Source organism: Ursus arctos, unplaced genomic scaffold, assembly GCF_023065955.2.
Source record: "Ursus arctos isolate Adak ecotype North America unplaced genomic scaffold, UrsArc2.0 scaffold_12, whole genome shotgun sequence".
NCBI lineage: Eukaryota > Metazoa > Chordata > Mammalia > Carnivora > Ursidae > Ursus > Ursus arctos.
The window spans coordinates 53349243-53376612 of record NW_026622786.1 but is presented as its reverse complement, the minus strand read 5'-3'; the positions used below and the strand labels follow the sequence as shown (position 1 = coordinate 53376612).

The window sequence follows — 27370 nt, the reverse complement described above, 5'->3', positions numbered from 1 at the left end:
GGAACTATGGAGGAGGCACAGCTGTTGCTGGAGAAGATGCCATCTAAGGCAGAAAGCCTGAGCAGAAATACCTTGGCTTATTTTCCCTCTGCCCTCTTGTCCCTCACCAGCATGCCCCACTGTCTGAACCCAGTCCCTTTGTAATGAAAAGCAAAGCAGGGAGACAGAGAGAAATGAGGCTGAAAGCCAACACTCAATTCATTACCACAATCAGTTAGGATTCGTTTTGGCCATGAGGGATAAAAGATTCAAAGTAACGGTGGCTTAAATAGGATAGGAGCTCGTGTCTCTCTCACGTAAAAGCCCATGTAGGTAATTTAGGGCTCTTATGACATTTTATAACATCAGAGACCCAGCAGTCTTTCATCTTGATACTCCTTTGCGTGTGGCCTTGATCTCGTGGTCTAAAGTGGAGGCATCTGTGTTTCAGGCCTCAGGACGGTAGAATGGACAAACAAAAAGGGAAAGAGAGGCACAGATACATTGTCTGTGGAGCAATGGTTTTTTGAACTGTGGGTCATGACTCACTAATGGGTCATAAAAATCAATATAATGGATAACTTTAAAAACGAAATAGAATAGATGATATCAAAGTGTTTACTACACAGTAAAGGTTAAGGATTTCTTACTTCAAACTTTTGTCTCAGAAATATATATGAGTGTCTGGGTGATATAGATAACACAGGAAAACAAAACACAACATTATATAACATAAAATGTATTTCTTATGTAGGATACTGTCAACAAAGTTGAAAGCATTTTTAAAAATTTCCTGCTCCACTTTGGTTTCATCCCATTGGCCAGAACTGTCACATGGCTGTAGAGAATCACAAGAAACACTGGAAAATGTACCTTTCTCACCCAGCTAACACTAAGGATTTTATTATTACAAAAGCAAGGAGAGCTTCAATAGTCAGGGACAACCAGGAGTCTACCACATAGACTCATGATGACTATTGTCTGCTCTTACTGTTACTATTGACTGTTACTATTGGCTGAAAGAGCCATCTCGCTCAGAGAGTGACTCTTGGAAGTTTAGTGATGACATGTTTAGTGCCTGGACCCTGACAGTCTGTGTGTGAGTACTGCTTTGTCAAGTAGTTTTCTCGTCTATAAAATAAGGATAATAACAGTGTATCTCTCATTAAATTTTTGGAAAGACTGACTGAAGATGAGTGTCAACAGTCTGGCAGAGCATGTGACACCTATAAAGAGCTCAGGGCTTTGGGTGTAGCTCTGAGCACTGGAGCCCATAGGCAGAGTATGTGGGAGGGCAGCGGTGTGATGGTGCACTGTTTCCAGCCAATTTTCATTCTGATGTGGAAGCAGTTGCTAAATTCACGGCAAAGCCCCTCTGGTTCATAGCAGCAGATGCAACCTGGCCCGGGAATGGGATATCAACCAGCAATGAGGAATGGTAGAGAACAGCAGAACTATCTGGAACCATCTGGAACTTGTCCTTGGGCTCTTTACTGACCAGCAGCAGGTCGTCACCCACAAAAAGAGGCAGCAAGTTTCAGCACTTGGAATCCTCCAAGGAGGGCTTTGGGACCTGGTGAGGGAAGACCTTCATCAAGATCTGGGTTTCCAAAGCCAGTGCCATACAACAAGCTTGTTCTCCACACTCAGAGCCTCATTCTGGCAAACAGCTACCATTTGGATGTCTCAGAAGGAAATCGAGGAGTGAAGTTAAAGCAATTCTCAGGATTCAAGTAGAATTGGAATAATACCCACAGTGCCTGGCACCGAGTGGGCCTAGATTATTTTTTGAATGAATGAATGAGTGAATGACCAAAAGAGAAGATGTGAGCTAAATAGTTTGTGGCTATCACATAAACTTTCTTTTTTCCTGTTGCTGATGTGGCATGGAAAAGACAAGGTTATATAAATAAGAAATCACATTGAGGTTGAACATATTTTCAAAAGGAAAATAATTGTCACTCTCTTTCATTAAAAATACATAACTTTTTCTTTCACCTTCTGTATATGATGATTACTCTTTTAACACTAATTAAACACCCACCATGTGCTAAGTGGTAAACAGAACATGCGAGCAATAGTGTTTCTGCTCTCACAGTGATGGGCAGACAAACGCGGCAGAGAACTCAATAGGAAGGATGAAGGTAAATTTGATGTTTAATATATTTTTTAATATTAATCTTACTGACACAGTACTTTCAGAGAAAGTTGTGAAACCTATTTATTTAGAAATATGAAAAAAAGATACACGTTCATCTATTGGCAGAAGGAGAAAGTAGATAATCTGCCAAGGTTTCTTCTTCATCTCCAAAGAGCTCATGTGCCTAAACCAGAGGTCACTTAAGACAGGACACATGTCCCACATGGCCAGTTAATGCATTTATAGTATTTGCCTGGTTCGTATAAGAATGTGACATTTCTGCAAACACCACATAGTTTCCAAATCAGTAAGAAGGCTAAGTAGAAAAGTGATAGATCCAAGTGTTCATTAATTCAATAAATGTTCGTTAACTCCCCACCACGTGCCATTGGCTGCTGAGAGGTAAGAAAAGGCTAAAAGCAAGTTGCTTTCCCCATCAAGGAAGCAACTGCCCTCTAAGACCGTCCAGAGCTAACGGTTGTGATGTGGAGTGACAAAGGTGATCACTGACAGGCTGAAGGAACACCAAGAAGAGGCATCTCCCTCAATCTAGGGTAGAGGGCAGAGTGATCAGACAGGTTTCCTAGGGGGGAGATGGTTCCAACCGAATCTCCAAAAGTAAGAAAGCCTTAGCCAGGTGGAAAGGTAAGGAAAGATATTCCAAGCAGATGAAATCAAAAGAACAAAGGTATTTCCAGAAAGGTAGACAGTGAGGGATTGTAGTCAGAGATTCCAGTGGCTTGTTCTGGCTGTGGGTGTAGGGGTGTGCAGGCAGTAGGGGAAGCAGGGAGTGGGGGAAGCAGGGAGATACGTCCGGGTCCGTATCACGCAAGTCCTTGTGTGCTAAAAATTTCCATTTCATCCCGAAGCTCATGTGGGATCATTGATAAACAAACGTTGGAGAAAGGAAATGATTTAACCAGATTAAAAGAAGACGTCAAGGATGACTTTTTCATTTCAACCTTGACACCCGTGGTTGTACATGTGTGATCCTCTCCCCTGAGGTCAGGCAGGAAGCAGGTCTGCCCAGTCAGTCAGTGCTGTGAGCTCAGGGCAAGGATACCCAACTTTAAGATACCCTAGTGCCAGAGAGTGAATAATCCAAATGTGGCTGAGGTGACACCCGGAAATAGTGGGTCCACCGTACATGGCAAACTCTGGGACCCTGAAGGTGGGAGTCTGGGGTCAAGAGTGGACTTACATGGATCAGGGGAAACTAGAGGGACTGGGGGCAGGTGAAATGAGAGGTCTTCGAGCTTGTTTTCGAGGCTTCCATTGCCAAGTTTTGAGTACAGTGCTAGCAAGGGCTCTTTTGGGCATTTGAGAGGGGGATAAAATACAAATAGGTATGTTCCTTTCTTTCCCCTAGTCCTGGCCCCTGAGGCTATAGGGTAAAATGCTCAGTAATGCATCCACTCTGGTAGGCATCCTAAAATTCTCTAGAATTTGGGAGGACTTGAGTACTAAAGGAGCACCGATCTGAAAGTGTCTGCCCTTTGTGAAATTCCTCGCTTGCAGTCACTTTTTCTTGCAGTTGCTAGTTCGGTATCTGTCTTTGCCAGCAGGCTGTTAACTCGTAAGAGTATGGGATGTGCCTGTCACATCCTTGCTCTCTAGCATGTACCAAAGTGCCTGGCATGAGTGAAGGATAAAGATTTTAAAAATCTGAATCTGGTTTGCTCCATTTACCACTAGGTTACTCATATAGTAATCCAAGTGCAAGGCAGCTGGATGACATTGATTCTGATCATTCAAGATGTGTTATCGTTAAGTTCCTGTGTTTTGGCTTTTGTGCAGACACGTGTTCATAGCTCCACTTTTCTGACATTAGTTTCCTCCATGGCAAAATGGATTTGATAATAATATGTACCTGGTATGTTGAGGCAAGAGAGCACTGTAATTAGGAGTGATGGCCTGGATTTAAATAATGACACCATCATATAATACTGGTGAAACATTTGTCAGAGTACCCAATCTTGCTAAACCTCAGTTTCCTAATCTGTCATATGGGGATGATTATACCTCCTAAGTAGGGTCTTTGCAAGAATAAAATAAAGTAATCCATTAAAAACACAATAGTGCCCGGAACCTAGTGAGAGCTCAAATGTTAGCTGTTATTATTGTGTTTCATAGCTTTAGGGATTAAATGAGAAAATTCCATTTAAAACACAGAGCATAACGCTTAGAACTTTGTAAGCACACAAAAGTGTTAGCTATTAATATCATTTCCATATATAGTCATCTCTTCACTATGCAAACTACTGTGTTTGTGTAACTCATTTCTTCTACTGTAGCCTTGATCTGTGGTTTAAACCTCTCATTGCTATTTCACTTTGTATATTTCCAAGTCTTGCCTTCCTGGCCAGAGTATAAACTCAGTGCACTAGTGCAGTCCGTTGCATCTAGTAGATGCTCACCCTACAGTTATTTTGATTTGGTTTATACATAATTCTATTACTCTTAAATAGTTTCTAGAAAAAATTTAAACTTTTGGTAAGACGAAAAGAACCGTACTGCTTATTATGTCCAGTCAGAGCATCACCAAGCCCATGGAAAGAAAGTCATCTGATTTCAGTATACACAAATGACTAGCGGAGAGTCAACTCTTGCTCTTTGTTCCCATAAGTTTAAATTATTATTATTATGTTTTTAAAAAGCCGTGAGGAATCCTGTTAAAGCTTCGGATATTCTTTTTGTCTTGTTTTTTAAACTAAAAACCTATATCACACTTTTCCTTAAGAAATTTCGACATCCTAATTAAAAATATTTAGATACTTTCGAGTTGCTATTTAGTTCAGTCAGTGAATCTGAGTGAAGTGCCCCTGCCTCAACTCCATCCTCCATGCAACTACAGTGTAATCTTTCTAAAATGTGACTTCTCTACCTGAAAACCTTTTGTAGCTCCCCATCCCTCACAGGAGACTATCCCAATCCTTGGCCAGGACCAAGGCCTCTGTCTTCACCAACAGCACTGTCCACTGCCCCTTCCCACCTACTGCTATAGAAATCCCCAACTTCTAGTTCCTTTCTTTATATTTTGTTTTGGTCTTTGTACATTTTACATGCTTTTCTCTCTTCCAGGGATGTTTTCTTTTGGCCTGAGTACCTCTACCTATCCTTGGTGACACTTCTCAGGCAACATCACCTCCAGGGAGCCTACTCTGACTTCCCTTCTAGGTTAGATTAAATGTTCCTTCCATTGTACCTGATGTATAACCTCTTTCTCTAGAGCATTCCATATTATATTCATTAATTCGGTAACTATTTCTTGAGTACTTACTATGTGCCTGGTATTATTTCAGACACGAAGGATATGTTGACAAAAAAAAAAAAAATCATCACCAGGGCACCTGGGTGGCTCAGGTGCCACCCTTGGGCTCAGCTCATGATCCCAGGGTCCTGGGATCGAGCCCTGCATCGGGCTCCATGCTCAGTGGGGATTCTGCTTCTCCCTTTGCCCCTCCCCTCTTCTCCTGTGCTCTCTCTCTCTGTCTGCTCTCTCTCTAAATAAATAAATAAATTCTTAAAAGAAATCATCACCTTCATGGAGCTGGAAATAAACAAAGCAAGTAAGCAAACACACACCATGTTAGACGGTGTAAGTACGATAGAGAGGTAAGGTATAGGGAGTTCTGGAGGGAGGGATATAGGGGTTACAGTCTTAAATGGAATGGTGAGGGAAGGCCTCCCCTCCCATTTGAATCCAGACTAGAACAAGGTGGTGTGGGGAGACAATTGTCCATGGATTTCTTGCATCTTTGTATGCCCTGTGAGTAGGTACTAAGTGCCCTATTATTCCACATTGTATTTTCAATGATGTCTGTTTAGTGACCAGCTTTGTCAGGTAGCGATAGTGTCTCTATTTGAAGCAAAGGGAAAATTTTCCCTCTGTCCAGTACATTGAAGATATCTCCCTCTGGAGCAAAGGGCAGTTTTGTTTGCATTTCATTATAAATAAGATTTGGGTTACCTAAGCTAGGGGTTCCTCTTGTTCAGTGCAACCCGAAGGGTACAGGTGTCTCCTGGCCCTTCCCTTGTTGCCAGGGGGACTTGGGGCTTGGAGAACTGGCATAAATGCTCCCCCTCTGGCTACTGCTCTTGCTGGGTAATAAAGCCCTTTGTCTCTAACCCCACAGCCTCGTGTCTTCTGCCAGCATCCTTGAGATCGGGGTAGGCTGACTTGTTGGCTTGCCAATGGGGTAAGTCTCAGACTTTTCGCAGTTCTTGACAGTGAAATGCAGATATCTGGAAGAAGAACATTTCGTATGTAGGGAACAGCAAGTGCAAAGGCCCTGAGTCTCTTGCTGAATGTGATATTTTCTGTTTTAAAATTCTCTGACTTCCCCAATAACTATGAAGTTCTTAAGGACAACCCATCTTACTCATCTTTGTATCCCTAGTGAAACCACTAGTACATAGCAAATTCTCAATAAATGTTTGCTGAAATTAACAGGAAAAAATAATTGTCCCTTGGAAATTAGAATGTATCTTTGGCAGGGATCTATTGGTGCCAGGTATTATTTCCTTTTTTTTTTTTTTTTCTCATTTAGAGAAAGACGCATGACAGAGAGGCAAAAGAACAGAATTTGAGTCAAGCTGGGTTTTCATTCCAGCTCTGCTGCTTACTAGCCTATAACCTTGGGCCACTTACTTAGCCTTTCTGAGTCTCAGTTTCCCTGTGTATGAAATCATAATATTTTGTCTTCTCTGTTTTGAAGCTGAAGTTCAAAAAAACATGGGAATATACTCAGCACTCAAGAAATATGTTGTGCTGTATATAGTGCCCAACCCATGGTAGGGTTCCGAGACTTATATCTCTTACTATTATTCTGTCTTTGCTAGCTCCCCATTTGAAGGGGAATGGGAAATCTGACAATTTTTAAAGTCACTTGGAAGAAAACGAAAACCAGGGGTGCTCTGCATGCTAGGATTCTGTCTAGACAATGAGCCGTTTCCATTCATTTAGCAATAAAGTATACTTGCTGAGATCTGAAGTCCTGTGGAAGTTAAGGAGCAAGTGCTAGAATCTGCCCTTGGAGTTACCTACCCTATTCTCCTGAGCTCCCTGAGTTCACGGGTTCAGTGTAGTTTGCAGCCAATTATTGTTTTGAGTGGGAGGCCTGCCAGCAGCATTAGGTGGAGAATTTGTTGTGAAGTTGGGCTTTGTTTCCACTTGAAAGCATGCAAAGGGGAATTGCGGTGGCTTAGAAACTCCACGCCATGGTTTTGGAAATCTGACCAAGAGTTCCTCAAAGCAGTTTGACATGGAGTTTTTCTGTGGTGAGAATCTTAGCTAATGAGTACCATGAACTGGTCCATCACTGAAGTGTCTTGGTACCTCCCCAAAATAGAAGAGCAACCAGTTTGATGAGGAATCTTGGTCTGTTCATTTTTAGCAGTCAAGGAACAAAATGGTTGTGCCCCTCTTTACACAGAGTGAATGATTATAGATTTTCTTAAAAATCTTTCCCCTCGGGGTGCCTGGGTGTCTCTGTTTGTTGACCGTCAGACTCTTGGTTTTGCCTGGGGTCATGATCTCAGCGTCCTGGGATTGAGCCTGAGTCTGGCTCTGAGCTCAGTGGGGAGTCTCTTTGAGATTCTCTCCCTCCCTTTCCACTTGCCCCTTCCCCATGCATGTGCGTGTGCTCTCTCTCTCTCTGTCTCAAATAGATAAATCTTCGGGGAAAAAACTCTTTCCCCAATTCTTTGTTCCAGTTTCTACTCTGGTCTGGAATCATGCTAGATTCTGTGACAGTGAGGGAGGCCAACACAGTCCCTGATAGGCGATTCTGTTGTAGGTGGTTGTAGACCACACTTAGAGAAACAGTAAGTGCTCACTTTGGCAGCACATAGACGAAAATTGGAACAGTACAGAGGAGATTAGCATGGCCCCTACGCAAGGGGAAACATTAAGATGGAGAAAACAGACTTGCAAATGGACAATTACAAGGTCACACGTTAAGTGCTGGAACTTCTGGGGAGGAAAAAAGTAATGAACAGGTGTCCACCTTGGTCACAAGCAAGGAGTACAGGAGCACTCTAATGAGAAGGTAAAGCCATCAGGCAAGTTTCATGGTGGTCTACAGTCTCCTAGGGACAGCTGTGGCCCACCTGCCAGTCTTTTCATCATTTTTTTAAGTTCAAATAGCTGCATAGTCACTAGTGTCTTCACTATATAGAATGGATGATTGAACTTGATCCTTAGAGTTATATCAAGACAAAGGGAAGGGGTCTCTTATTAATAGAACATGCGGACTGGAATTGGAACCAGAAAGTTAGTTCTAGGTCTTGCCGATGTCTCTTATAGCCATGTGTTCTATATATTCACTCTCTTTTCTCTCCTGTTGGCTTTCCTCATTCATTTGTGATGTTTGCTTCTTCCTAGATTCAGTGTACAGAATCATACCCACTATTTATTGGGTGGTTCTTTTTTTTTTTTTAAGATTTTATTTATTTTTGAGATTTTATTTTTATTTGAGAGAGAGAGATAAAGAGAAAGACAGCATGCAGAGGGAGAGTGAGAGGGAGAAGCAGACTCCCACTGAGCAGAGAGCTTGACATGGGGCTCAATCCCAGGACCCTGAGATTATGACCTGAGCCAAAGACAAATCCTTAGCCGGCTGAGCCACCGAGGCATCCCTCTGGTGGTTCTATGTAGTAGGTGCTATCCTGAGTGCCTTTTCACAAAAACTTTGGGTACTACTGTTTGTATTGTATAGATGAAGAAACTGAGGTCAAGAGAAGTTAAGCTTTACAGAGATGACATAGGTAATAAGCATTATCGTTGGGATCCGGACCCAGGTTTTCTGATCCCAAGACCCATGCTCTTAGCTACCATGCTATATGGCTATGTGCTTACACACACACACACACACACACACACACTCACACACACACACACTCACACACAGAGAGATGATTCTGTATGTATATATGGCTATATATTTCCTGCAATATGTATTATGGGACTCAAGGCTCCCATGACTCCTTATGTCTTTTTAGTTTCAACTACTATTTCTAACTGCTTTTTCCTCTTAGTATTTCCTAAAAATTTTGAGAATAAAAATTTGTTTGATCCAGCTAATCTTTTTGTCATGCCTTGGCATGTGATAGATTGGCTAGCTTCATGTCACATGGCCACCCTTGTCCAATCAGTTGCCTCCCTGGAAAGATAATCAACTAATGCTAAGCAGGGGTCAGTGGGGGGCAATTTCACTTATATGGGCTGGGGACATTAAGGATTAGTAGTTTATCAGGCAAAAAGCTTTTATTGGTCTATCACATACCAGGGTACATGTGTGAACATTCTGACACCAGACTAATAGCTCAGAGCTTGCTATTTGGTGTTTAAAGACCAGGTTTGCATACTGGTACCACCACCTAAAAGTTGTATTACCTTGGGCAAATGACATTATTTTTCTGAGCCTTTTCTCCATTGGCAACATAGGAGATATCGCATGAGTCTTCCTGGGTATTGAGAATCTCTTGGGTGTAGACACTGGGCTAAATATTAGAGCTCCAGGATGGATGAGTTACCATCTTGGGGAGCTTTGTTTGCAGTTACCATCTTGGGGAGCTTTGTTTGCAGTCTAATAGCAAGCAGTTCGAAAGATTCCTTTGGTGGGAGGAGAGGGGAGGTCTGTGAAATGCATACTGTAGGACCCAGCTCTCCTTCACTAATTCCACTTCAGTAAATTTGGGATGGAGCTCAGGATTTGCCATTTAAGAGTGCCTCAAGGCTACAGGTGGTGGTGGACCTAATGAGAAACATTAGGATGTAGTAAACAAGACTTTCAATTGGATAATCACAATGCTGCTTGTTAAATGCTGCAGAGTGGCTTCAATAAACCTAGAAAGACCAGAGCACAGAGAGCTTTTTTATTGTCTCAACTTTATTCCTCTGCGATGGGGCATCAGAAATGATTAGGTTACTGAGTGACAAGTTCAGACTTGACTTTTAGAAGTATGACTTTGGTTTCAGTGTGAAGAACAGAATGACGGGGATAAGAAGGACTGCATGGAGACTGGGGAGGAGACTGTGGTTCTAATGCAGGTCAGCTGTCCCGAGGAACGGACGGAAGTGACAGAAGTGACGTCAGCCAATGGGATACAGATGGAGTGCCGGGATGGGCATGAGACATAGGCAGGGAGCTGGAGTGGAGGCAGGGAGTAAGAAGCCTAGCTTGAAGAGCAGGTGACATCCACCCAGGTATGCAATCAGATGCAGATTTAGGTGGAGAAGGAGAGAAAGAAGTAATGAGTTTTAGTTAGGTATTGCTATTAGAGAAGCTAGTGAACTGTTGGAAAAATGGAAATCCAGCTCAAAGGGAAGATCAAGCTTTGTTTAGAAGTGTGTAAAACTCTGATGTCTTGGTGATAATAGAAGACATGAGTATACAGGAGAGTTCTCAAAAAAGAAACTTGGAGTGAAAAAAGGGGACATAGGATTAGAATTTCAAGAAATAGGACCCCAAGAAATACCAATATACAAAGGCATTTTGAAGGAGTTTCAGAAGGATAGCTTAGAGATGTGTGACAAGTTTGGTGACAGTAACCTTGAAGAATCCAGTACAAAACGTTAATAATGCTAACTGCCATTATTTTTGTTTTTTTTCTCTTCCATTTACCACGCAGACCGAAATGTTTTGTTTCACTGATTGCCATGTGCAATAATATAATTAAAAACAAGTTATAGGATCATTTCTCTGCCAAATGTCAATTCAACTTGGGATAGAAGACAACAGGTAGGTTCTTTTTTAATCCTATCAATTAAAGCTTCATTTTTACAGCACCTTCTTTGTGCTTGGTACTGAGCTAAGTGTGCATGATGGAGAGGTGGATTCGTGTCTGCCCTCAACAAGCTTCCTTTAGTTCTAGCACGTGCAAGTTACGTAAAACAAACATCACAGATACTAAATGATGGTGCAGCAAAAGTCTGATGGCCCTGTCTCAGGAGCGGATAGAGTGAAGAGTGTCACAAAATGGATATATATGAGATATATATATATATATATATATGGATATATATATATAGATATATCTCATATATATATAGGACACCACACTGATTGGGAAATTCAGAATAGAGAAATAATCACAAGGAGGGACTGGGCCAGGGAAAACTTACAAGAGGCGGGTTTTTAATACAGTGTAGTCAAAGAAGTACAGCAGAAGGTTTTACTATAAAGTGCAAAAGAGCACTAAGTCCAGGAGTAGTTCTACTACCACCCCTGCTAGGTGTCCCTGGGCAAGCACCTTCACCTTGGCCCTGTTCTCTAGGAACGTGGGAGCTGCAACGACGCCAACACTTGGAAGGACGAAGGGCGGCCTTAGCATACCCCTCCCCCACCCCAACCATCCACTTTTTCCAGATGCTTCAACAGGTGATTTCTCAGAAAGCCTGAGCCAGGAGGAAGTAGGAGGGTTAACCTTGCCTCCCCGTGCTTCGCAGATGTGTGGGGCCAACTCCCGGTTGGTAGTTTTGTGGGTATTGATTTGCTTTTGATGGGATCAGATGGCTCATTTCCAAGGAGAGACAGAAAGAACTAAGTCGTATTTAAGAGCAAGATCCTTGGAATCAGACTTGCTTAAATTCTGGATCTGCCTCTTGTCCCCTGAGCGACCTTCGGCAATTTATTCTATCTCTCTTAGCCTCAGTCTGTTACCTAAAAATTTAGGATAAAGATATGTACCTCATAGGGATGTGATGGGATTAAAGGCTAACGTATACAACCCCCAGAGCACAGTGCCGGGCACACAGTAGCTGGTTAATAAAAGAAACCTGTTGGTCCGTCGAGTGATTGTTATTAATAACACCGAAGAGAAGCAATGGACACACAAACGGCGGTCTCCTCCTTCCCAAACTCTGCCAGGCAGAAAGCCGGCGTCCCAGGACATAAAGGGACATTGGATAGAACCTGGAACGGGCGGGATCCCGGAGTCCGTCGCAGTGGCGATGGCAGTGAGAGCTGGGGTGGGTGGCCGTCCCCGGCCACAAGAAGGTCCGAGTGACCCCACCACCGGCAAGGCTGGTACCCGAGAAGAGAGCCGGCTCTCCGGCCCCCGGCCTCTGGGGGGCCGGTTCTGAGGCGGGAGCGAGGGAAAGAGAGGAGGGGCGACTGGGGGAATTTCCCCGCCTCTCTCCCTCCTTCCATAAATCACCGCAGCCGCGGCTGCGGCCGCGCCGGGAAGTGCACGGAGCCGGAGTGCAGCGTGGTGGCACCAGACGCCTCCCTTTCCCCCCACCGCTTTCTTTCTTTCTTTCTCTCAGTGTTTTTTGGTGTTTTGTTTTGTTTTGTTTTTTTTAAACCTCCCCCTCTCCCTCCTTGCTCGGGTGGCTGCCCAGCCTCGCAGCTCGGGCGCCGCTCCTCCTCCGCCGGTGCCGCCGCCCGCCCTCGCCGCCTCCGCCTCGCCGCGCCGGACTCCGGGGAAGCGAAAGCTCGGCGGCTCGCCGCTCCGACTGTCAACCCCGCGGCCCGCGCGCCGGGTGCGGGCGCCGCCACCTTCCGAGACGCCCGCCTCCCCGCGCTGCGGGGGCCGCGCCGGCGCCGGGGTCCCTGGGAGCGCTCGGGCGGCGCTTCCTCTCCCGCCCGCCGCCAGAGCCCGGCGATGGTGGCCGCTCGCGCTCGCGCGCTGTAGCCGGGCGCCCCCTAAGTTTGGGAGCCGCCGCGGCTCGCGGAGGAGTCTGAAGAAGGGCAAGAAAGTTTTGCGGGGTGCGCCGAGCGGGCCCTGGGCGCACCTCCCATTGCTCCCTCCCCGCTTCCCGGCGCCTGGAGCCTGTCGGCGGGGAGTGGGGGGAGGCAGCATGGCCCGCGAGCCGGAGGAGGAGGAGACGGCGGGGGCGGCCGCCCTGGCCCGCGGCTGCCGGGGCTCGTCCGGCCCGGCCGGGGCCCGGGCGCGGCGGCCGTCCCTCTGGCTGCTCTGCCTGGGCGCGTGCTGGCTGCTGTGCTCCGTGGCCGACGCCGACTTCTCCATCCTGGACGAGGCGCAAGTGCTGGCGAGCCAGATGCGAAGGCTGGCGGCCGAGGAACTGGGGGTCGTCACCATGCAGGTAAGTGGCTCCTTTTGCGCCCCCTCCACCTCCCCCGAACTTGCCAGGCATCTTGCCTTTCTCCTATGCGCAGAGCCCGGTCCCATTCTGCAGTACAGGTCCCACTGACCACGTACAGATCTCTCTGGTATGTAGGGAGCCCCTTTTCCGCCAGACACATCTGCCCTCTGCACAGACCTCCCCCCACCCCCAACTCCTCTTTCATGCACACAGGTACCTCTCCTTTTCTCTTCTGCAGCGGCTCCTACCCTTTGCACGGAACCCACTCTATCCGCTCCCCCCCCACAACAGCTCCTTTATTTCAGCGAGGATTCAGCGGTTCTTTCGAATCCCCTTTCCTAATATGCACGTATCTTCCCCCCCCGCCCCGTCTTGTTTTCACCCTTCTACCCCTGCAAACTCCCCCTCGTTCTTTGTGTACCCATCCCGGGGCAGACAGCCCCCCCTGGCTCCGACGATTTCCCTCCCCTACCCCACCCCCTTGACTACCTCCCTGTGTCCCCCAGACCAAGGCGCACGGATGGGCGCCGGGAAGGAAGGCACCGCAGCGTGCGCAGCTGCTCCCGGGCCACCTGGGTCCCGGCGGAGAACGGCCTCGGGAGTGGACTCTGCGCTGCCTTTCCCGGCCAGGGTGCATTGGGGGAGGGGCTGGTCTGGTAGATTCCCGACTCTGGTTCGGTGTGGGGGACTTTTTTTTTTTTTATTGCTTTCCGCTGTTGCTGTTTGCCGTTTGCGCACTCTCCGCTATATGATTTTTGTTTCGTGTGTGCCTTTTGGGGGGAGGAAAAAGGGGAAACAGTGAATAAGATTTCCATTTCTCTAGATTGTTTACCATGTTGGCCCTCCCGAATGGAGGAGGGGGCTAACAGAAAGATTGCCCGTGGCTAGGAAGGAATTCTGAAGGTGTTACTAATAACAGTGGTAAAAACTGCTAAACAGCAACCACCTGGAGATTCTGCCCTGCCATTATTTTATCTTCTTGGCCAAAAAGGCCCAGTCGATTAGGAAAGGTTGAGATGACCTTAAGAGTCTGAAACCTTTGCTATCACGTTCTTCCCTAAAATAACCTTATTCCCTTATGCATTCTAACAACAATAATGGTGATAAATGTGGTCTTCGAAAGAGCGAAGTTTCCAGGAATGTGCTCTCGGAATAGGTTTCTGATTTCGATTCTACTGTGACCAACCATCCTTCCACCTCCCACCGGGGGAGGTGTTTTGAGTCACTTTGGGATTCAGGTTTCCGACGTCTTTTTTTCCCCCCTTTAAAACCTTCCTCCCTACCACGCCTCCCCCCTCAACCCAGTCTTCTCTCAGGATGATAAAATTTTCCTAAAGCCACTCCTGCAGACCTTTTCCACTGTAGTGAAAGACGTTGGGCTTTTTGTTTTGTTTTGAGATGAGCTTGAGGAGTGGATGGTTTGCTTGAAAGGTAATTCTGTATTTGTAGACGCCTGGCCATGAAGTGCAATAGAGTCGGATATTCCTTCATTTGCATAACAATAGACAAGCTTTTTAGGATCCATCATTTAGTTGTCCTTTTCTGTGCAGAGTTTTCAGGTTCAGGTTCTGTTATCCTTTTTTCCGCATGCATTTTCTGATGATTGTTGACAGAGTTCTTAGGAGTGAAGTGACTTTTAGTGGAAATGGAACTAAAATGTTAGGAAGGAACTAAGATTCCCCCCCCCCAGTGGTGAATGTTTCAATTCAGAGCACAAACAATTCTGTTTTTGCATATCGACACCTTTTTAAATAAAGGACGTCTGATATGTTTGAATTTCGGACTGTTTGTAAGATTAGGAGGCATTTGTCACCTTCACCCCATCACTAGGGCTGGACAAGGATCTTAAGCCCCCTCACCCCCCAGCTAAGGACTTGGCTTTTTCTAAGATGCTGACTGCAGTTTTACTGTTTCTCACCCAATCCTTGACAAAAGGTGAAATTGGATCCCAACGCATTGTCATTCAGGTAGGGATCCAAAGCAAATGTACTTTTAAAAGGCTTCCCTGTTGAAAAGGAGACACTTTAGAAAAAAAGCTCTGATCTGTGGGGGGTTTGTGCCCAAATGGCCCTGTATCTCCTCCCTACTGGCCTCTTTCTAGCACCTTTGCAACCTCATTGTGGAAACTGGCCTCCTGGGGACAGGGTTTTGTCTGGCAAAATGTGAAGTGGCTTCTCTCCTTTTTTGAAAGGAGAAGCACATACTGTATTTAAATTCCTCTCCTTGAGCTGTACATTGATCTGCCACTTGCCTCCATCTGGGAAAATTGGGAAAGAGTCTCTTTTTAATTTTGTTAGACTGCCAGCTTTGGGGAGGAGAAATACTTGTAAAATAAAATCTAAGGCAGGTTAGATTTTTTTGGCCCTTAGAACAAAGATTTCGAGCCTCACATTTTCCTCTGTAAACCTCTGGGATTTGTTCAATGGGTCTGAAATTACGTGGGTTTAGGTATTTAAAGTGCAGATTATAGAGTCCTCCCTTGTGGAATGTTGGATTTTATAGCTGTTGTGCTATTTTGTCGTTCAGGGGTAGGTAGCCTTGTTGTGGGTGTTACGGTGGGCGGGGTCAGACTTCCATATGCAGATATGAGGGTTTGGGGAGAAGATATGCGATAAGAGCGGTTTTGGGGAGAGGTTAGGTCTCTTTGCAAGAAAAAAATATTCCGATTTAGTTAAGGATTATTTGACCTTGGCATTTGGAGCACAGCGCAGACCTTTCAGGAGAGCACCTCATTGATGAGAAACTTTCTGCAGGTCAGTTTATGTGTAAAAAATCTATTCTCAGACTTTTAAATCCCTTCTGCAGAAATTCTCCAAAAACCATTTTTAATTTTGAGAAATTGCAAAGTAGCCCTCAAACGAGGCCTGTTGCAGTATTTCAAATGGCGGCACGTACTGCTCACGGGAGGTTACAAGGGGTAATTTTACAAAAACAAAAATCAGGCCGCCTTTCAGCACCGTAGTTTCCCGTGGCATAGTCGTGCTTGCTGATAGACAGCTTTTCAAACTGTCTTCTCTATCATAAAGATTTTCTTGGAAAGGTTTTCTCCTGAAGGCTGCCTACTCCTGGGTTGGGTTTTTTTTTGGTTTTGGTTTTGTTTTTATTTTGTCATTCATTTATAGTAATGGACAAAATTTAAAATATCTTTAAACGATTTGCACTAATTTTGCCTGTGCCTTGGGAAAGCTGCCACTGAGTACTGCATCCCCCTGGCAGCAGACATCAGACATCATGGGTAAAAGTCAAAAACCTAATCATCCTCTCCTCAGGGGTCTGGTGGAGTGAAGCCATCAGCATTGCGATGTGGGGGGCAGAGTGGCTGTGGCAAGGGAGACTTGTTTCTGCCTATTCGCTCCTGCAACAAGTTTTGATTAAGCAGCATGGTGGAGTGGAAAGAACTTGACATTGGGTATTTGGAGACCTGGGTTGGGCTCTGCCACTCACAAGTTGGGCGATCTTTATCTGCAAGACAGGGGAGGATGGTTCCTCCTAGAGGTTGGCTCTGTGGACTTAATGGAAATAGTGCGTGTGTAGGCATTTGTTCACATGAAGCTGGGAGTGTTGGTGGATGTGGTGGTTCTTAAATGGAGAACTATTAATTGAAAGCTTACTGTGCACAGAACCCTATGCTAGGTGTTTAAGGGATTTACAAGGAGGTATTCGGCATAGCCCCTGGAGGAGTTTATAATTTGGAGGAGGAGGGAAAGATTGTACAGGGAAAATGGTTAAATAACAATGTCTGCTTGTTTCTATCTGGCTCTGGCCACCATTTCACCAGGCACTTATAAGGCCCATTTAACATTATATGACAATACAGGCTTCTTAACAGCAAGGGCCTGGCACCTGGCCAGTGTGCCCGCCTTGATGTTAGCTCTGACACAGCTCTGCTGGGCTGGGCGTAGTCACTGTGAACTTGGCAGACACACCAGCAGGTTGGTGAGACAGCTGCTGTTTGGGGCCTGGAAGGGATGGTGGGGTGGGGGTGGGTAGGGGAGGGTCCTTCCAGGTGGGACAGAAGAGGTACGAGAAGAACAAACTAGAGCTTCAACTCAAGTTCAAGCCAGATCAACAGCTAGGACAGATGCGACTGGAGGAACCGAAGGGCTCAGCTGGGCTGAGGTGCTGGCCGAAAATCTAGAGCAAAGTTGTAAATGAGTGGCTGCAGCTGCAAGTGAAAGGGGAGGCCTTTGTATGTACCAGAACAGCATTGCCTAAATGCGTTGTTCATTTTGCAGACATTCAGCAAGCTTTGGGCAGGGGGGCTTCTCTGCTGTGAAGGGCTAGATTTCCGTGGGAATTCAAGGTGGATGAAGTCTGGTCTGTGCCCTTAAGCTCAGAACTGGTGATGGAGACCAATACAAAAAGAGGCGTTATGATCCAGGAGGTTGGCAGGAGGCAGAGGCTGTAGAATGCAGTGGGTGGTGTGGAGGTAGAGAGAGGAGCAAGGCATTATGGGAGCACAGAGGAGGGCTGCCCCAGCCCATCTGGGGAAGTCCAGGAAGTTGGTTGCTCCTTTCTCAGTGTTTCCTGTGAACTGTGAACACAGGTCAGTCCTGAAAGTCTGCCTCAAACATGAAGGCTGACCAAATCGGGAGTTCACTGAACAGTTCTCCTACCCTGTGGTGGCACTGGACGAAGGAGCTGGTGGACCTTAAAGCCCTGAGTAGGGATGTGGCTGTGACTCTTGTACCTCTTCACATGGCCTCCCGTCTTAGCTCGCTGGCCGTCACTCTGGAGCTTCTATGGTTATTGGACACAAACATCTTGGTTTGCAGTTATGTTTAGGTTAGATTTGTATTTTCTCAAGTCCTGTCTATTGTACCAGGAATGGCATATTTTAGGATAATTTGTGTACTTAAGGAATATTGAATGTCTTATGGTAGGAAGAATCACCTCTAGTTGCAGATAATGTGGTTTTATTCTATGCCTTATGTATAATATAAGCCGTAGCAGGGAAAATTGCCACCTGCTCTCTTCTGAAATTGAGTATTTGGAGTAGAAGAAAATTGACCGTTGGTGGATGACTCTTGAGTTGAACTTGGTAAGAGTGAGCCAAGGAAAGGCATGTTGAATGGCTTCTGGTGGACTATCCCTATGGTGCTGAATACTCTTTCCACTTCCTCTCTACTAATACCTGTCTTAGTTGGCATTGGAGCCTGTGCTTATGTTTTTCCTGCCAATCATGCTCGAGTCTGGAGGTGTGGGGGGGAGGGGAAGGAGATGGTTTCACACTTTATAACTGGGTGCTATTTCTGGTTGCTGCTTGAGGAGTTCCTTCCTTGAGCTTAAGTGGATGAGCAGACAGGAACCTTGCAGAACTCTGGAATCTTGGTATTATGTGCAGTGGGGTTTATCTTGGATCTGCTTTGAACCTGGTGTAAAAAAAAATAACTGAAATTCCAAGTAGGAAGGGACAACAGAAGCAACAATTTTGACTCAGCTAAGTTATTACCTCTAATTTCCAGCATGTGAAGTTGCTCTGAACATTAGTGTCTTCATGCTTCATTCATTGTGGTAACGAAGGGAAATAGATATTAAAATAAGTGGCTAGCACAAGGTCTAACATATGAACAGTCAGTAAACAGAAGTATGGGGCCATTTTTTAGTGCCAGGGCACAGAACCTGGAAGGCAACAAACATGCACGCAGCTCCTGAGCCTGAATGAAGCCAAAATCAAATCTTCAGAACCTGTAGATTTCAATGAGGCCAGTCCTTTGTCCCAGGGTTTGCTGAAGTGGGGTGTACAGACCTAGGGATGTGGTGCAAAACCATCCTTTGGGGATTATGAAGAAAATATTACCCTGTTATCAGTAGTATGGACTTTTAAACTTTTCATTACAAAGATTGAGGGGAAAAAACAAAAGAATAGCCTAGCGATGCCCATGTGCCTCTTACCCAGCTGAAACAGTTAGCAACTCCTGGTCAGGCTGCTTCTCTCTCTGCGCGTGCCTCCACCCACTCCCCAATTATTTTCGAAGCAAATTCCAGATCTCCTCTAATTTCATCCATAATATTTTTCATACAGAACATTTAAAATTGCATCCTTATTTCTGTATTTTAAAATGTTTTCTAATATACATAATGGTATACTAGTACATAGAATTTACGAGCCACAGATAAAGACAAATATTTGAAGGGTATATACTTAAAGTGTTTTATGGTGACCTGCCTAAGTTTTTGAGCAAAACCATCACTGTGCCCCCCTAAGTCTTCATAAATAGTACCTTTGCTCGGCAACCTCCTCAGCTTCCAGAAGTAATGCCTAAGCTTCTTTTGGGAGGTGGGATGCCTCTGGGACCCTTCCCTCCCTTACACAAGTGGTCTGGCCCCCATTTTCATGTCTGGCTTTCTGCCCAAGGCTGTGAGGATCCTTGTTTTTGTAGTGAGCAGCTTCTAGTCTCTGCATATGTATTTGACTGATGCATCATGGACCACATCTTCTCGCCCCTGTTCTCTGCCCCTTCCAGAGGAGGCAGGAGTGAGAAAGGGACAACTCAAGATAACTGTAAGTGAGGGAGAGGAGAAGGTTGAAGAGGGAAAGGTGGACTGTCTGCATATTTTAGTCTTCTGAAGAGTCTGTCAGCAGATACTCACTGGGTGCCTTGGTGCAGAATTGGAGGCTGGGAGTGTGTAGGAGAGGCCTAGAACACCCAGTGCTTCCCCTCTGAGAGCTCATGTCTTTTCAGGGAGGCTAAACCAGTTTCTGGGGTCAAGACAGAATAGAAAGTGCTGAACGATGGGATCTAGATTACACCTGGGGCTAACAGAGGTCCGTTAGACCCAATGAGCGAGGTAGGCCAGGTGTGGGTCAGTGAGGAATGGCATTGGCTCTTGTAACTGGCAGCTACTACTCTCCTCCTTAGTTGTTGTCCACTGGCAACGTGGGTCCGGTGATGCCACGTGACTGTTCTTCAGGAGGAGGTGGAGATCTGGTTTTTAGATGAAACTCTATAGATTCTTAAGTGTTGGCAGCTAATTCAGATTAAAAAAAAAAATGCACAGAAACTGTGGGCCAAACCAAACGTGTCTGCAGGCCGGATTAGGCCAGAGGCCACCAATTTGCAGTATCTGGATTGACATGACTTGGTGGGTTCCAGGAGGTAAAAAAATCAGTGCTTCGGTGTAAAGGTTATGGGGAAACAAGTTTCTGCATAAAAGAAAAGAAAACTTGCTTTCTTTTTTAAAGATTTTATTTTATTTATTTGATAGAGACAGCCAGTGAGAGAGGGAACACAAGCGGGGAGTGGGAGAGGAGGAAGCAGGCTCCCAGCAGAGGAGCCTGATGCGGGGCTCGATCCCAGAACCCCGGGATCATGCCCTGAGCCGAAGGCAGACACTTAATGACTGAGCCACCCAGGCACCCCAAGAAAAGAAAACTTTCTGATAAGAGTTCTAAATTGGACTGCTTTGGGAGATGAGCTCTCTGTTACCATAAGTCAATAGTTACTGAGTATTTGGTGCCAGGCACTAGGTGATGTCTGAGATCTCCATCAGTTAATTTCCAATGCAGTGAATGAGAGAGGGGTTACCAGATGCTGGGGAAAGTATGTCAGGGATGTTAACCCATTAGGGGATGGAGTGGGATTCTTCGAAGGCTTTCCAGAAAACATGGAAGGAATGAGTCACTTAGTCAAAGAGTAGAGTTCCCAGAAGGCCCCTTTGTGATGGTAGCTTTGAGGAATGGAAAGCTGGCATTAAGGTTTGGAGTTCAGAAAGCCAGAGGGGCGGAAGGGTGTGGGAAGAGGTCGGAGAAGTAGACAGAGGTCAGGTTGTGGGATCCTTGGATCCTTCGTGTCAGTCAGTACTTCTTATATGGGAAGTAAAGAACACCCAGTTACACTGGCTGGACAAGAACTATTGCCTTAAGTGATTGAACAGTTTGGGCAGTCACTAGATGAGAGCTCAAACAATAGGGCCAGTACACAGTTTCTCTCTCTGCCTGCCTACTTTCTTAAATAGGTCCTCCCCTTTGTTTCAACATGGTGGGCGGTAGCTTAGCAGTGTTTGAGTTGGGAACTTGCCGCTTCCCATGCCTGAGTATTCTGTATTTGGAGATGTACTCTGGGGGAAAAGGAACTAGGAATCTGGAGAAAGCTCGGTACCTAGAAAGCTCAGCTGAAGTGATTTAATATTAAGACACCAGCTGACACCAGCTGCTGGGGCCTGCTCCGTAGCTTTGTTCTGCCTCCCCAAGTCTAGTTCAGAGAGGGCCTGCTTTGTGGTCTCCCTGCTTCTGGCTTGAAGGCAGGCCGGCTGTCTGGCTTTCCACTGGGGTCTTGTGGTCTGCCCTCAGGTGATGTACAAATCCAGGTTCAGCAGGCCTGCCCTTGGCACACCTTTTCTCCCTGACCTTTTAGCTCCTCAGATCACTGGGTGCCACGAGGACTGGGAAGGACTAGAGAGCACATCACCTTCACATCCCTTGTTTTACAGATGAGAAACTGAGGACCAGTGAGGGAAGTGGCTCTCTGGGGGTCACACCAGTAGTAAGTGGTAGACTTAGAACTCAAGTGTTGGTTCTAAGACTCTTGCCTTTTGACCCTTTACACAGTATTATCCTGTTGGAGCTCCATTTTGCCTTAAAATGGAAAGGAAACTTAAGGACCTTTACATTTCTTTGGGGGGGGGGGTTTATGGATGAGAATGTAAAGCTGATAGTTGACTTTGACCACTGACTGGGTTTTTGTTTTTGTTTTGATAAGTTGTTATTTAAATATCTAAAAGTCATGAGCTACAGATGAAATAAAAATGTTGAGACTTCTACAATGTTAGTCTATTTAAGAGTAATTTTAAATGGTCAGTTTATTTATAATTGCGAACTATACCACCACCACCACCAGAGTGATTTTTTTATTAAGAAGGTAAAGCATAAAAAGAAAACAAAACTTGAAGGGAGGAACACTGGTTTTTTGGTTTTTGTTTATGTAAAGCCTACAGAAGGAAATTCCACCTGTAATTTTCAGGCTAAGTTCTATTTTGGACTTTAAGGACTTGCATCTCCCTAGTCATTAGGAGTATGAAGGGTTTGGTTTTTTTTTTTCCTTTTGCAATTTTCACCAAGAAAAAATAGTATTACTTTGGAGAAGTATTTGATTTGATAATGAAACAAAATGTCATTTGAATGCCTCTTTACCACGTCCACTTTGTTCTCAGTTCAAAAGGACGTTTCTCCTCCTTCAGATTTATATAGTCAAATGATTTCTGAGTTAATTATAGTTAGAAAAATAGACACCTAAATACCAGCATGGATTGCTGAAATGTAACTTATGGTCCATATTTCCCTGGAAATTGTGTGTTTTATTGTAATTGTAGAGAAGAAGCCGGTGGATAAATTGTTATCTGTTGTGTGTGATAACGTCTTGATTCTGTTCCAACCATAACAATTATTTTAAAGACTCTGTCAAGGCCCAAGACTGTAACACTTTTTTTTTTCTTTTAATTCCCCTTGGATATTTTTTTAAGTTTTATTTTTGCATGGAGTATTAAAAAAAAAAATACTTTCGAGGCCTGGTGGAAGGGCAATGAAAATCGGCAAGCCAGTGAGAATGAATCTGAATTTTTAATTAGGCTTTGAGTTGTTTCTTCAAAGTGTAGAGACATCATTAGTGATGTAAGTCTTGTTGCGTTAGCAGAGACTGACATTTTACTTCAAACGTGGAGAGTGCAGCTGTCCTGTGCAGATAAAAGTTGCCAAGTGCGGAATAGCAAGGTGGATTGGTAGATAATTAGCTGTCCCACATTACTGCAGTGTGGAAGAAGCCTGCCAGTCATGGGCAGGAAGGAGGAATTATTAGTGGGAGAAAATCCAAGTGTGTCATAAAGCAATTTGGAATCACTTCAGCTGTGGCAGAGCTGATAAGGCGTATGTTAAGGGAACAAGACAAACTGAGTCTGGTATATAATGGCCAACTTTCTTTCTCTTTTAAGAAATCTTAATTCAAAGAGGAATGGCTAGAAATTAATGATCCATAAATACAGGGAAGTACAGATTCATCAGTCTGCCCCGACTCCATATATAAAATAATTAACCAACTTAAAATAGTCTTCGTATTCCCATGTATCTTGAAAATAAAGTGAGGATTCTATATAGGAAAAAAGAGTCACAGGGATGCCATATAAAGCCTTGACAATAACTGTGCTGTGTCCAACCACAAAAAGACATTTGAAGAAGAAATTTTGAAGTAGACCACCTAATATACATGTTACAATATTTATAAGTGATTTGAGTATATATATTGCCTGGTTGGTAGAATACGTGCATATATTTAAATATTCTTTAAGATTTTCCTGTGGGGGCTCCTGGGTGGCACAGTGGTTAAGCGTCTGCCTTCGGCTCAGGGCGTGATCCCGGCGTTCTGGGATCGAGCCCCACATCAGGCTCCTCCGCTATGAGCCTGCTTCTTCCTCTCCCGCTCCCCCTGCTTGTGTTCCCTCTCTTGCTGGCTGTCTCTGTCAAATAAATAAATAAAATCTCTAAAAAAAAAAAAAAAAAAAAAAAAAAAAAAAAAAAAGTTTTTCTGTGATCATCACTTTAATCTCTAGGAAATAAGAGGTATAGAAGGACCTGTTGGCTTTCTTGTTCATCCTTAATTATTTCCTAACTCAAATGAAACTTTATGGGATGTTTTTGTCCATTTGGATTGCTCCCTGTGCCCCTGCCCAAATACTGGACTCCTTTGTCCTAATTTCATCCATTTTTATTGGGTTGGCTTTTTCCAAAGCCAGGGCCTCTTCTGGCAGCCCAGAAACAGGAGGTGCTGAAGTGAGGTGTGTGCCGTGTTCTGCTTGGACAGTGTCGCCTCTGAATGAGGCCTACCCTTGGCCACTATGGGAGAGAGCCTCTTTTTTTGCTCCTTGCTTCTTGTTCTCTCTTCTCCCTACAGGAAGGTCACTAGGTGGTTGATGCGCTAGGAGGTTTTGGAGGAAGCCTGGAGAATTGAGGTTTTTGGCAATCTTGACTCTTGGATCCAGAGTTGACTTCATCGTTCCTCCTATGAAATGGGGGTATTTACCCTTCTATAGTCTTGGGGCAGCATTAGGGGATGCATGCCAGGGGACCAGACTTTGTACTGATAGTGAACCAATCATATTTGTTATAGGTTGAGATCCCTGGAGTTAGTGTAAATTAATATGACCATCAAGGAAGCCTGGACTTTTTTGCATCCATGTATATTGAGATAATAAATGTGGGCAAGAGTTGCAAACAATAAAGCTTTGTACAGGTGTGAGTTATTAGAGCATGAACTCCCATAATGAAATGCTGCCCAGATTTATTCATCATATAGTCCTGGTATGGGTTAGCACTGTTTCTGGCACATGGTGAGGACTCAAAAAATGTCTGGACTATAGAAATTGAGTGGCCAGCTTTCAACAGTAGACTTTGTAACATTCTCATGTTTACTCCAAATTTAGCTTTTGCTACTGCTTCATGTGTCAATTTCATTACTTTAGGCTTACAGTGGAATGTCTTGAGCCTTTACTTGCTACTAAAGATTTAAAATGTTTCAGGTTAGTGAAAGTGTCTAGCAGGGTATCAAGCACATTAGGACTCTTAAGTATTGATTGGTTCTGATGTCTAATTTCTTCCTGTGAGAGAAAGTTGAGATACGTATATTGGAATATAACAAAGACAAAAATGTGTGTATTTGTGGATTATGTGCTTAGGGCTACTTTATCCTAGAGGCCAGAATAAATTAGCTTAACTTTTTTTTTTTTTTTAAGATTTTATTTATTTGACAGACAGCGAGAGAGGGAACACAAGGGGAGTGTGAGAGGGAGAAGCAGGCTTCCCACCAAGCAGGGAGCCCAATGCAGGGTTCGATCCCAGGGCCCTGGGATCATGACCTGAGCCACCCAGGCGCCCCTAATTACCTTAACTCTTTATTGAGCATGTACTATATGCCAAGTACTATGCATGGATTTCAGTTTATGATTTTAAAAAAGAGACACAAGCCCTATTCTCGTGGAATATACCATCTACTAGGGGAAATAGACATTAAAGAAATAATCATGTAACTAAAAATAAACTATTAATTTTTGTATAGTATTAGAAGGAAACCAAGGCTGTTAGAAAGATTACCAGGGAGATGTTTGAAAATCTTTCTGGGGGGAAAAGTTCCTGTCTGACTCAGTGTAAAATCCCAAATTACAGTGGCCTTTACAACCACATGGGACCTAGCCCCTGATATCTTTGTGGCCGTACCTCCCCTCATCGCACCCAACTACCTCCCTTCCCACACACACATACACTGTTCCTCTAATATTCCAAGCACACAGCTGCCTCAGAGCCTTTGAACTTGTTCCCTCTGCCTGGGAATAGCTAGAAGGTCTCCTGGTCACCTTTAATAGTACCCTGCTTTGCCTCTCCTCACTCTGTCTCCTTACCTTGTTTACTTTATTGTTTGTCATGCCCCCTAACCTCCTACAGGTAGCTTTGTATTGCTTCTTTTTTTTTTTTTTAATGATTTTTTATTATATTATGTTAGTCACCATACAGTACATCCCCGGTTTCCGATGTAAAGTTCCATCATTCATTAGTTGCGTATAACACCCAGTGCACCATGCAATACGTGCCCTCCTTACTACCCATCACTGGTCTATCCCATTCCCCTACCCCCCTCCCCTCTGAGGCCCTCAGTTTGTTTCTCATAGTCCATAGTCTCTCATGCTTCATTCCCCCTTCTGATTACCCCCCCTTTCTTTATCCCTTTCTTCCCCTACTGATCATCCTAGTTCTTATCTTCCATAGATGAGAGAAATCATATGATAGTTGTCTTTCTCTGCTTGACTTATTTCACTTAGCATTATCTCCTCCAGTGCCGTCCATGTTTCTGATAGCTGAGTAATATTCCATTGTATATATGGACCACAGCTTCTTAATCCAGTCATCTGTTGAAGGGCATCTCGGCTCCTTCCACGATTTAGCTATTGTGGACATTGCTGCTATGAACATTGGAGTGCATATGGCCCTTCTCTTCACTACGTCTGTATCTTTGGAGTAAACACCCAGTAGTGCAATGGCTGGATCATAGGGTAGCTCAATTTTTAACTTTTTGAGGGACCTCCACACTGTCTTCCAGAGTGGCTGTATCAACTTGCATTCCCACCAACAATGTAGGAGGGATCCCCTTTCTCCACATCCTCTCCAACAATTGTTGTCTCTTGCCTTGTCTATTTTTGCCATTCTAACTGGCGTAAGGTGGTATCTCAGTGTGGTTTTGATTTCAATGTATTGCTTCTTGGTACTTAGAGTCACTCAATAAATACTGGACAAGGGTGAGTGGGAGTGACAACTCTGGACTGGGTAGTATAGGAAAGAATCTGGCTCCCTTCCAGCACCTCCTCAGAGGAGGAGTTGAGGGGGTTTGCAAACAGGGAGGAGCCAGTGCGGGGGGGAGGGTTTGGGGAGCTTCACAAAAGAAGGAGCCAATCGGGAGGAGTTGGGAGCCGCCAAAGGAAGAATGAGAATGCAGGGAGGGGTTGGCGGGGACTAGCTTCCCAATAGAGGGAAAAGCCTACATCCAGGTCTTGAGAGGCAGGACTGTGGCCTTCTTGAAGAACTGAAAAAAAGCCAGGGGCTGACAGCACGCATGCGGAAAGGTGCCGCAAGTGAAGCGTTTGGATTCTTATTCCTAGTTAACTCAAGTATAGTTGTTTCCCATTAACTCTTTGGTCATGACTTTCCTGATAAGGTCCCATTAGAAGGGTGAGGATTCAGGGTGAATGACCCTGGATCTGTAGAGGTCTGGAAATGGGAAAATCTGCAGTAGGCCATCTGTTTCTTCCAGGTGAGGGAGAGGAGAGAGAAGAGACTACAGCTTCATTCAGATAGATCATGGAGAAAAATGTAAATGTAGCTTCATAGTTCTTTATAACTTAAAAAATACTCATGCTTCCCGTGTTATTTCGTGGCCAAAAGAACCAAAACAAAACAACCCCCCCCTGCCAAAAGCCCTTCTGGAGGCAACTGGGTACAGTAATGAGGTTCTGCAGTAATGATTCAAATGTGCTTTCCCCACACTGCATTACATTCATTTAGTTACATACAGTAAAATAGTCTTTTTTTTTTCCTCCCTGCAGATAGTAATGATCATGGTTTAAAACATGTGGCCTTGACATTTTATAACCAAACCTTTGCAGTACCTCAAATATTTTTTCATGTTATTTAAAAAACTGTGGTAAAATATACATAACATCAAATT

At 44.6% G+C, this 27370-nt stretch overlaps 1 protein-coding gene and 1 non-coding gene across 3 annotated transcripts in view; both read left to right on the top strand.

The window, feature by feature from the left end:
• The first annotated feature begins 7949 nt into the window (after positions 1-7949).
• Positions 7950-8056, top strand: LOC113254865 (U6 spliceosomal RNA). Its single transcript, XR_003315987.2, has one exon. It is a non-coding gene; the product is annotated as a U6 spliceosomal RNA (small nuclear RNA).
• A 4239-nt stretch (positions 8057-12295) lies between these two features.
• CACHD1 (cache domain containing 1) overlaps positions 12296-27370 on the top strand; it is a 199429-nt gene continuing 184354 nt past the window's right edge. Inside the window, exon 1 of one of the 2 annotated variants that reach the window (XM_026497911.4) lies at positions 12296-13169. In XM_026497911.4, coding sequence (XP_026353696.1) covers positions 12924-13169 — 246 coding nt within the window. In that variant the 5' untranslated portion in view covers positions 12296-12923. The remainder of the gene's footprint in view (positions 13170-27370) is intronic. The other variant, XM_044383778.3, reaches the window with a different exon arrangement.